Source organism: Nycticebus coucang, chromosome 6 (genome assembly GCF_027406575.1).
Source record: "Nycticebus coucang isolate mNycCou1 chromosome 6, mNycCou1.pri, whole genome shotgun sequence".
In the NCBI taxonomy this organism is placed as follows: Eukaryota; Metazoa; Chordata; class Mammalia; order Primates; family Lorisidae; genus Nycticebus; species Nycticebus coucang.
Genome location: NC_069785.1, coordinates 19,056,028 through 19,068,137, shown reverse-complemented (window position 1 = coordinate 19,068,137; position 12,110 = coordinate 19,056,028). Strand labels below are relative to the sequence as shown.

Here is a 12,110-nt window from a genome sequence, read left to right as displayed (position 1 = left end):
TTATTTTTATTTGGCTTTAGGTTATTTAAGAAGTATTTTTAGTGTTTTTTTAATATGTGTTCATGGATTGGTGTTCTTCTGACAATGTCTTATTAATATAACAGTTTTTGAACTGATCCCTTTAGCACCCGTGAAACTGGAAAAACATCTGCACAGTGCTAGATCTGAAGAGGGAAGACTATATTATGATGGTGAATGGTATATACGCGGACAAACAATATGTATTGATAAAAAAGATGAGTGTCCTACAAGGTAAAAAGAACCTTTATTATTATAATGTTGCTTAGTATTATAGATTACAACATTATTGTCAATAAAATATTTGCTCCCTTCATAGTACATTCATAATCATAATACATCCTTAGTGGCCTGTAGATCCTTTTTTCACTTGACTTATGACTTGGTTATGGGTGTACAATAGTGCTAATATTTATATACCAGTCTTCATATTAAGTTCGTGAACACACATTAACACAAGTAGAGATGTTGAGATTATTTAGCCAGTTAACTGATCCTTTTTGTTAATTCTTATAGTAGGCAAATTGTTGTGATCTTGATAATAATGATCTTCAAACCAGACTGTTATGAATTTTTGATGGATTTAGTAATCCTTAACTTTTTTGGGTGTGTAACAGTATTTCAGATAAAAAGAATTTGTATCAATTTTACTAGGAAAGAAATGAAAAATTAATGAAAACCTTAAGAGTAATAGTAATTAAATGTAGTTTGAAAACTGAAAACTATCTTTTAAAAGTCTCAATAATTGGGCGGCGTCTGTGGCTCAGTGGGTAGGGCGCTGGCCCCATATACTGAGGGTTTTGTTGGCAACTGCAACAAAAAATAGCCAGGCGTTGTGGCGGGTGCCTGTAGTCCCAACTACTCGGAAGGCTGAGGCAAGAGAATTGCTTAAGCCCAAGAAGAGTTGGGGGTTGCTGTGAGCTGTGACGCCATGGCACTCTACTAAGGGTGACAGTGAGACTCTCTCTTAAAAATAAATAAATAAATAAAAATCTCAATAATCTGTCTAGGCTTAAATGAAGTTTATATAATTATTTATATAACCTTATACATTTTATCTGGTTGTGGCCTTTTGAAAATATTGTTTGCCTTTCATGCTGAGAGGTATAACGAAAAAAGAAATGAAAATTTGTTAATCACCTTTTGTTCTTTCAGTAGTTTAAGATTTAATGATTGCAAGAGGGACTTTACCTAACAATTGCAATCAGTGTAACTGGCTTATTGTACCCTCAATGAACCCCAACAATAAAAAAAAAAAAAAAAAAAAAAATTTAATTCCTAGAGTAATAACCTTCATCTTTAAACTTTTAGAATTCCAGGAATATTGTGTACAGTAACTTTCTCATTGAACTTCTTTGAGCTGATTACTAAGTTACATATGGTATTCCTGGATTCTTCTCTTCATTTTATTGCTTTTGAAATATTTTACTACCACTTAACATAAAAGTGGGCCCCATTGTGGTAGCTTATGTCTGTAATTCTAACACTCTGGGAGGCTGAGGGGGAGGATCCCTTGACCAGCCTGAGCAAGAATGACCCCATCTCTACCCAAACCAGAAAAAATTAGCTGGCGTTGTGGTAGGCATCTATAGTCCCAGCTACTGCAGTAGAGAGTGTGGGGTGGCGGCGAGGCAGGAGGATTGCTTGAACCCAGGAGTTTGAGGTTGCTGTGAGCTATGATTATACCACTCTATCTGCACTCTAAAAACAAAAACAAAAAAACCCCTAAATATGATTTAAAAAGAGAGGAAAGATGAAATAGCATAAAAGGATAAAACACAAATCTATTTTAAAAAATTTCCAAGTAAAGACTAGCAGTATAAAAAAATTTTTTGTACCATAGATGGTTCGACACTGGAAATTAAGGATTAGTATTTGAAAGATTCCCTGCAGCCAAGGCTGACCTGAGTAGGGTATGTGACACCACACGAGTAGTGTTTTTACCTCCACTCTCTTTTGGGGGGATGGAGTGGGGATGGAGTTGGAATGATGAATTTTACCAACTCTGTTAAAAAAGATGATTTATTGGGTGGCACCTGTGGCTAGGTGGCAGGTTCAAACCCAGCCCCGGCCAAAAAAAAAAAAAAATACTGCAAAAAGAAAAAAAGATGATTTACCAAGTATTGCTTGAATGTGGTATTTTTTTTTTTTTTTTTTTTTTTTATTTATTTTTTTTTTTTTTGTAGAGACAGAGTCTCACTTTATGGCCCTCGGTAGAGTGCCGTGGCCTCACACAGCTCACAGCAACCTCCAACTCCTGGGCTTAAGCGATTCTCTTGCCTCAGCCTCCCGAGTAGCTGGGACCACAGGCGCCCGCCACAACGCCCGGCTATTTTTTGGTTGCAGTTTGGCCGGGGCTGGGTTTGAACCCGCCACCCTCGGCACATGGGGCCGGCGCCCCACCAACTGAGCCACAGGCGCCGCCCTGAATGTGGTATTTTTTATAGCCTTGCTAATAGTGCAACATTCTGGTAAAATGAATGCTGAATGTACTGTTCTAGTCCACATTAGTTTGGTTTTATAGCTAGTAATCTAAAATGAATTGAGAAGGCATATTGTAATTCACTCATTCACTCTTTTTCCCCCCCCTTTTAGTGCTGTAATTACAACAATTAACCATGATGAAGTTTGGTTTAAGAGGCCTGATGGAAGCAAATCTAAGCTTTACATTTCACAGCTACAGAAAGGAAAATATTCAATTAAACATTCATAATCATGATTTAAGTGTTAACTAAATCTACCTTATTAGTGTTACCAAGTGTGATGTGTCATGAGAGTAAAAATGTATTCAATAACTTAATATTCTCAATGAATTATGAGAGCATATGTATTTGTAGGTAGTACTCTAAGTAGATCTCATACTGATATATTATTAAAAGAAACAGTAATAAAAGTTTAATCATGATTGTTATGTTTATTTGCCTCCAGGTCTGATGACCAATACGTATGCTGTATATAGTAGGGATTTCTTTTTAAACACTTTTCTTCAGTTTTCAAAGAAGTAATGCAAATTTTTCTTATCTTTAGTGAACTATGACTACATTTACATGTATCTGCAATTTAAAAAATTTTCCATGTTTGTTATTCATCATGTGTTTGTAAATATGATAAAATGTTTTCCTATAAATGGTTTGTACCAGTACATTAGTGTTAAATCAGAACTGAAATTTAAACATATGAATGTGAGTATGTATATATGATATGGCATTATCAGCTTATTTAGAACTGATGGCCTTATCTTATAATCTTGTTTTACTCAAAATTAAACTATTGGGCTTGAAAGCTAAAAGGAGCACTTTTGTAGAATAGCAGCTTCCTTCTCCTCTTCCTTGATTGTATGGTGGTGACCTATTTTTACAAATTATACTTAATGTTCATTAGTAAAATAAGTGTTAAGATAACCTGCTTCTACCTGTATTTCTTGTGACCCTTTAAAGGGCAGGGATTTATACCTGGTATTTATGATGCAGTATATAAACAGTGAACAGTAACTGACAATATTGTGGTGTTTGCTGTACAGGTCCGATCTTTTGAAAAAGGTTTTTAGTAATCGTTTTCCAGAGGTAAAACTAGATCCTTATTCTAATTTTATTCCTAGGGCAAAGTATTACTAGACAGGGATCATTCCCTTAAATCTATTCCCCAATTAATATTATTATCTTCAGTATTTCTATATTTTAAGGCCATTTGGTGCAATTTAGTAAATGTTGGCCTCCCTTAGCCACATTCAAAATTCATTTCCCAAACCTCAGGAACATTACAAAGAATGGAAACCCTTAATATGGCAGCACAATTGGCTGTAGTCTGTATTTAGGGTACAACCAAATCAAGGATTCCTGGTGGTCTTGTGCACTTTAATTTCTGTTACAGTAAGACTTAAGAGGGTGAGGAAGAAATCTACTTGTTAACACTTAGGGCAGGAAAATCTGCATGATTCCGTTTGTTTTCTTACTATTTTACCTCTGCAAACATCCTGTGCAGATCACTACTTCACAGTTGCCAAATTTTAAAACATTTGACTTTTGAAATTCATTATCAGCAAAGTTATGCTACTTTGTTTCTAATTAACCTTAGCAAATGTACATAATGTCATAACCCAATAGTATTTGAAGTACTTATGTATACAATGTTTGATAAGCATTTTTAATAAGATTTGTATTTTTAAATTTAGTATATAATAAAAAGATGTGTTTGAGTGTCACTCGTAGTGTCTTAAATTACTTATGTGTGTTTAGTTCTTTAAGTATTTTAACTTGTCCACTTCAAAGAAGTATTTGAGTCAGTTTACATCAATAGATACGGAGTGCTGCACAAATGTTTCTGTTTCTCTAAATCACAATTCAGCTTCTATTGGAGTATGTTAAGATGTTTAAGACAGCTGAATTATACAGGTCAGATTTAGTGCCTTTGGGAGGCCAAGGCAGGTGCATCCTTTGAGCCCAGGAGTTAGAGGCTGTAGTTAGCTATGACTGTACCACTGCACTCCAGCCTGGTGACAGTGAGACCCTGTCTGTAAAAAGAAAAAAAAAAGTCTATAAATGCATATCTGTTATGCTTCTAATAAAAATGTACTGTATAACTTTAGAAATTCTAAAACAGAAAATCTTTATTTTAAAACCTATTTAGTATATTTACTTTCAAAACTTTAATATTTATGTCATGTATACTCTTCCACTATATTTGTTTTTTCTCTTTTTTTCGGACAGAGTCTTAATATGTTGCCCTTAGTAGAGTGCTGGGTGGCATCATAGTTCACAGCCACCCACTACCTCTTGGGGTCAAGAGATTCTCTTGCCTCAGTCTCCAGAGTTGCTGGGACTACAGGTGTCTGCCACAGTGCTCGGCTATTTTTAGAGATGAGGTCTTGCTCTGGCTCAGGCTGCTCTCAAACCTGTAAGCGCAGGCAGTCCACCCACCTTGGCCTCCCAGAGTGCTAGGATAACAGGTGTGAGCCACCACTCCTCGCTGAGCTGCCAGTTTTTGATGTTCAATCCACCCTTTCTTGCTATTTCCCATTTAAAAAGTAACCAATTATTAATCCAATTTGACTAATAATAATTAGCAAACATTAATGACATACTTTTTACTCTGTTCCCCCTTTTTCATTGTTCATAATGGCAAACTGAGCACTAAGTACTTTTCTCTGCAGTCTTCATGTTAGAATTGTTCTGATGTACATGATGTTCCTCATCTCCATGTACAGAAACATGGATACCTCATTGTTAATTATTTAAAAAGCATAGGGAGGCTCAGTGCCCATAGCTCAGTGAGTAGGGTGCTGGCCACGTACACTGAAGCTGGTGGGTTTGAGCCCAGCCTGGGCCTGCTAAACAACAATGACAACTGCAACCCCAAAATAGCTGGGCCTTGTAGCAGGTTAGTCCCAGCTACTTGGGAGACTGAGGCAAGAGAATCGCTTAAGCCCAAGAATTTGAGGTTGCTGTGAGCTGTGATGCCACAGCACTCTACAGAGGGTGACATAGTGAGTCTCTGTCTCCAAAAAAAAAAATAGAGAATTTGGCTGTTATTTGTAAGACTTTATTTTTTGACTCAGTACATGTAAATCCCGTACAATAAAATTGAACTAAAACGAACTTCTCTTAAGAAAATGGATGTAGTTTGAATGAATACATTAGTCAAGATTTATGCAGCTCTTGCTAAATTGGAATGCAAACTATTTTAGTTGCTAAAGATGAGGGAATATATTTTTAAAAGAACACAAAAACTCAGAATGGGAAGAGAACATGAAAGCTCAGAATGGGGTTAGAAAAAATGAACGTTCCTTATACTGTCTTTATGATGAAATACAGGAGTTGTGGCTGATGTGTCAGGTAGGATTTAGTGGGCAGTTCCCTACTGATCACTGTGGGTCAGGGTCTTGCCCTCTATTTCATAGAGGTAGGAACTTGAACTTTATCTGTGTGTCTTGTTATGGGGTGAATTGTAAACCCTTATACCCCAAATTCATACGTTGAAGCCTTGGTCCCTAGTACCTCATGATGTGACTGTATCTGGAGACAGGGCCTTTGAAGAGGTGATTTAAGTTAAAATGAGGATGGGTCCTAATGCCATCTCACTGGTGTCTGCATAAGAAGAGGAAATTTGAACACAGACACCAGTTGTGTGTGCACAGAAGAAAGGTTATTAAGGATGCAGTGAGAGGGCTGCCACCTGTAACAGATGGGCCTCAGGAGAAACCAAACATACTCACATCTTGATTTTGGGCTTCTATCCTCCACAACTGTGAGAAAATAAATTTATTTAGCCACTGATCTGTGGTATTTTGTTACGACAGCCCTGGCAAACTAATACATGCCCCAACGTGACACCTCTGGGGAAATTAGACTGACCAATTTATAGCGGATTGAAATGTACAGCCAAGTATCAATTTAATAATTTACATTGGGAATTACGACCGAGAAGACTTGACTCCTCATTGTTTCATTCTAGAAAAATCTGTGAAAGCAAAATTGTAATCAGATTTCTTTGTTTCAGTGATACTTGGGGGATTTGCTGATCCTCGGTGAGGGTACCCCTTTCCTGGTATTGTGCGGGACATGTTGCTGTAATCTTACTTTTGATTTTTCTTGGTGCTCTGCTGACAAGATCTCTTTTGTGTTAACATGTGCTGTGAAGGCCTTACCCCCGGCCCCCATCAAAGTTTTTTCTAGAGCATGCACCTTTATTACTCTAGCTAGGATATTGGACCAGTGTGGTCCCTGGCACGTGGTCAGCCAGTTAACAACACTTGTAATTTCCTGCCATGTGCCAGGAAGTGTGTTTAACATATAAACTGAAAGTCCTTGTGTAATATTTTTCATGTTCTAAATAAAGTGAACATATACTGAAGAATTCTGATTATGTCTGCTCTTTACAGTCTCACTCTGTGTCCTGGGTAGAGTGCTGTGGCATCGTACCTCGCAGCAACCTCTAACTCTTGGGGTCAAGTTAACCCCCCGTCTCAGCCTCCTGAGTAGCTGGGACCACAGGTGTCCATCACAAAACCCAGCTAGTTTTTGTATTTTTAGTGGAGACGGGATCTCGAACTCCAAGCTCAAGCAATCCACTCACCTTATCCTTCCAAAGTGTTAGTATTACAAGCATGAGCCACCACATTTGGCAAAAATATGTGTATGTTTAGCTGTAGAAAGCTAAAACTTCTTTGCAGCTAAATTTGAAGGTAATGTGTTCTCTTTAAAGACACATTTTATTAAAGGCAAGTCAAGAGAAGTTATGTAGTAATAGTCTTAAATCCATTTTTTCTTTCCTCCCCCCCTCCCATTTTCCTGTTTCTGATACAGGTTTGACATGAGTAACCTTGCATTCTCTTGAAAAGGAAGAGCCATAATCCTAGTTCAAAAACAGGACACATAGTAGCATTTTATCTCTGCTAATAAAGGTTACAAATTATGTTAAACTGCTGAGAAAACCAGACCTTTAAACAGAGTCTAAATGACATCTGCTGTTACAGGGATGTTGAGAGAAATATCATATTTCATTTATCATTGAATGATTTTGAAAGTGGCATTGTTAATGGCAGAGATAGTAAAGTGCTTGCACTTGTATAAAGATAAATGTATGATTTCAGTGTATTATGTTTAAGTACATCTATGGGTAATTGCACTTATTAAGGGAAACTTTTTTTTTTTTTTAGACTTCAGGCACTGTTTAAATTATTCATTGACTCTAGCAGGTTTTTTTTATTTTTTTATTTTTTTTTTTTTGAGACAAGAGTCTCATTTTGTCGCCCTCGGTAGAGTTCCATGGCCTCACAGCTCACAACAACCTCCAGCTCTTGGGCTTAGGCGATTCTCTTGCCTCAGCCTCCTGAGTAGCTGGGACTACAGGTACCCACCACAATGCCCAGCTATTTTTTTTGTTGCAGTTTGGCTGGGCCGGGTTTGAACCCACCACTCTTGGTATATGGGGCCGGTGCCCTACTCACTGAGCCACAGGCGCTGCCCTGACCCTGGCAGTTTTTAATTGCAATCTTATACTCTGTGACGTTAACTTATATGTTAGGGGCTGGGCACTGTGGCTCATGCGGTGGCCTCCAAAGTGCTGGAGTGCTAGCCAGGTGAATTGCTTGAGCTCAGGAGTTCGAGACCATCCTGAGCTACAGCGAGACCCTGTCTCTAAAAATAGCCCAGCATTGTGGTGGGCACCTGTAGTCCCAGGTACTTGGGAGGCTGAGGCAAGAGAATCACTTGGGCCCAAGAGTTTGAGGTTGCTGTGAGCTATGACCCCAGGGCATTGAACCCCTGGGCAACTGAGACTCTGTCTCAAAAAAAACAAAAACAAAAAAACAACAAAAGACATTTTATAAGTATATTTATATATGTACTTATAATAAGAGATTATCCACTACACAAGGGCCAGTTTGGTCTTTCCTGCATGCACTTGAGCCATACCCTCTCTCAGGCCCAAAGGTTCTACTGGGTGTGTCAGGCTTCTCATAGAAAGGGGAGCCCAAGGGTGTATCCACTCACCCCTTCATTCCTTTAGAGCTCTCCTCTCCCCTCTCCCCTGTGCATCAGCCCAAGGAAACTCTCTGCCCAGGCACGGCCCATGCCTACTTTGTGCAAGGCTGCCAAGAGGGGAGGAGACCCAAGAAGGCGGGGCTTCTGCTCCTGCCACTGCCTACAAGAAGTTTCCTGTGACCTCTCCTGGGTCTCTGGATTTTCTCTTTTTCAACCTCCATTCTGAGATTTGAAAAGACTCTGTAAGATTCTAAGTCTGATGTTCGTTGTTAAATAGAAAAGAGGACAGTAGGCCTATTATTTATAATAAAGGAATGTTATATGTACTTGTCGTCTTCTCTTTTTCTTTCTTTTTTTGTCGTAACATATGTTGGTGATATTTCCAAACGAGCTTCTAGAGATCTACCTTATTCTTTGCAGTGACCGCATGGTCCTCATTTTTATAGAATAATAGCATAGAATTCTGTGTTATGGGACACCAGCAAATACTGGTGAATATTTAGGTTGTTTCCTTCCTTCCCTCTTTCCTTTTCTTCCTTCTTTTCAAACAAGGCTGAGATGAACACACTTGTGTACACATCTTTAACCCTGAGAAAGAGTATATTTGTAGCATAAATTTCAACTAGAATTTCTAGGCCAAACAGTAAGGGGATTTTGTATTTTATTTGCCAAATTTCCCTGCAAGTAAATGGTACCAATTTGCACTCCCACTAACAGTATGTGGAAATGCCTATTTCTCTTAATCATCAGAAACTCTGGGTTAATGAATTTTTGAGGTCATCATTCAAGATCATTCTTTTGCCTTCTCTCTGTTGTCCTGCAGGTTTTATGCTAAGCCCTCATTCTGCTCCCTTGAGGTGATTTTACTGACTTCATTGGCTTCAGCTACCACGTACGTCCTATCACACCCAATCCAAATCTCTATCCTCACCCTAGTTACATATTTCAGATTTCCCACTGGCCATTTCTATCCATTATGCTTCACATTTCTAATATGTCCAAATTCAAATACAATCTCCTCTTCACATTCCTTCTCCAGGTGGAAATGCATTCCCATTGTGTTCCCACCTGCCCAAATTCAGATGCTGGAAAAGTTGTGGCAGGTCACTAAACAGATTCCTGGAGTCAGACTAACTGGGTGTGAACTCTGCCACTTATCAGCTGCATAACCTTGGACAACTTACTCTCTTTGTGCCTCAATTTCCCCATCTGAAAATGAAAATAATACTTCATAAGCTTGTGGTGAGGATTTAATGAATGTATGTTAAGTACTTAGAATAGTACTTGGTTAAACAATAAGTCCCATGTTAGGGCTGTTTATATTTTTTGACTCCTCACTTCTCTCATCTATGTCAGTATCTACTTCTATATATTCTAACTCTGAAATCAGCCTCCTTACTTCCGCTGATGCAGCCCTAGTGGAAGCCATTTTACTGGAATGATTGTGATAATCTAGCCGCTTCTCTTGTTTCTTGCTTTGTTTTTTTGTAGGAAATGTTATGTTTCTAAAAACCAGAATTGATTTTTTTTTTCCTCCTGGACTTCAATTCTTTTGCTTATCCAGAACTTCAATTCTACTTTTTCCAGAAAATTCTTCTTCCCTATCTGATCATGTGGTTCTAATGAGAATACCCCTTTCTCTAATGCTCCACCACTCTTGGTCCTAGTGGAGTGGGCTGGCTGGACATTGAACTAAGCTCCCATAATTAAAACCCTTCCCCTGGATCTTCAAACTATAACTGTGGAAAGAATATCTGTCTCCCTGTGATGTTTGAAACTGGGACAGTAACATTTGGAAATGATAGGCAATTAAGTTTCCTGCCCACCATACTTCTGCACTCCAGTTTTTCTCATGTTATATGAGTCTTCTAATAAATTCCCCTTTTTCTAAATTATTTTGAGCCTGGGTTTCAAACTATTGTAATATTGCCGATGAACACTTAGGGCTACATAGTCTGTTGGTTTCCATCTTGAAAATCATAAGAAATGTTTACAATGTTGTTTTCAGACATCCAGAATGAAAAATAAAGGTATTCATGGAATTGTAAATGTATGTGGGAGAAAGAAAAGCAGCACCGGACGACTAGGACCTGTTGGGCACTCACAGAGAAGCCTTGGAGTTCTGTTGAACTTAAACAATCTCATGGTACATCAGCATCAAACAAGACCACTCTATGACCATGACAAAGTAGACCAAAAACAAGACCTCCTTCATGCCACCCCAATTTTGTCTAAAATCTTTTTTATAAAGATCTAGATCATTTCACATTTGCAAACCACAAAAATGCGACACATTCTCCTATTCTGGCTAATGTGGACAGTTTCTGCTTCTTTACCGATTATAGCATGAACTTCATTTCATAATGAAGAGATTTATTAAAGCACTCAATTATATATTGCCCCCATTTCCTTATAGCATCTTATCTTACAGAGCAAAGCACATTTCCTTGACCCTACCAAAAATCTCCTAATACAAGCCCACACCTGTGAGTCCTTTCAAAGTCCTCACAGTGCCCTATGATGTGGTTTCTTCCTCACTGCACTAAGCAAAAATCCAAACTTGTTTCTAGTGGCCTTTGGCTGGAGAGCATTTAAACAGTTTTGCTTTAAGTGTTTTTTGTTTTTTTTTTTTAACTAGACTTAACATAATAATATTTAAGTATGTTCTGGATACTGTTCTGGGAACTTTCAGTTTATTATTACAATTATAATGACTGATAAAACACATGTGGGCTTTCACTTTCTTTTCTTTTCTTTTTTTTTTTTGAGATTGAGTCTCACTATGTCCCCCTCAGTAGAGTGTTGTGGTGTCACAGCTCACAGCAACCTCCAACTCTTGGGCTTAAGCGATTCTCTTGCCTTAGCCTCCCAAGTAGCTGGGACTACAGGTGCCCGCCACAATGCCCGGCTATTTTTTTTTGTTGCAGTTGTTTAGCGGGCCGGGCTGGGTTTGAACCTGCCACCCTTGGTGCATGTGGCTGGCACCATAACCACTGTGCTACGGGCGCCAAGCCAGCTTTCACTTTCTTTTTTTTTTTTTGGCCGGGGCTGGGTTTGAACCTGCCACCTCCGGAATATGGGACCGGCTCTCCACCCCTGTGAGCCACAGATGCCGCCCAGCTTTCACTTTTAATCACACATTATTGAAAGGATAATGTATAAAAGACAGGTGAAATGACATTTCTTGAAAGACAACTATACTATAATCTAAATTAGATAGGACATTGCTTCCCAAACCAGGAAATAATATTTCTACTATAGTAACAGAGGCTGTCTGTCTTCTGGAAATGTAACAGCTATAGTGCATTTTGATTAAAACCTGAAGGTGGCAGTACATTCCTACAAGACTTAGGTGTTTAGGTTAGAATTTGTATTTTTTTTTTCTAATTATACAAAATCGCACAGCGAGGCTGCAGTTGTAGTTAATCCTCTTGCATACTAATTAAGAGACATTCAGGAAAAAGATAGAGTTCTAAACAAGGATTATATTTTTATTACTGTTTATTAACTGAAAAGAATTTACCATGTAAAAGGCTTAGGGACACTGTAACTGATTACATGCCTTAGGGTTACTATAGAAACAAAGTATGGAGTGGGCTGAGGCTCAAGCAC

The 12,110-nt window shown here is 38.4% G+C and overlaps 1 protein-coding gene across 6 annotated transcripts in view; it reads left to right on the top strand.

Moving 5' to 3' along the window:
- Positions 1-4,217, top strand: part of BRMS1L (BRMS1 like transcriptional repressor) — a 38,103-nt gene extending 33,886 nt beyond the window's left edge. For 5 of the 6 annotated variants that reach the window (XM_053595101.1, XM_053595105.1, XM_053595104.1 and 2 more), the window contains 2 exons: positions 105-252; positions 2,614-4,217. In XM_053595101.1, the coding sequence (XP_053451076.1) occupies positions 105-252; positions 2,614-2,731 (266 nt within the window). In that variant the 3' untranslated portion in view covers positions 2,732-4,217. The remainder of the gene's footprint in view (positions 1-104; positions 253-2,613) is intronic. The other variant, XM_053595102.1, reaches the window with a different exon arrangement.
- Positions 4,218-12,110: the final 7,893 nt, after the last annotated feature.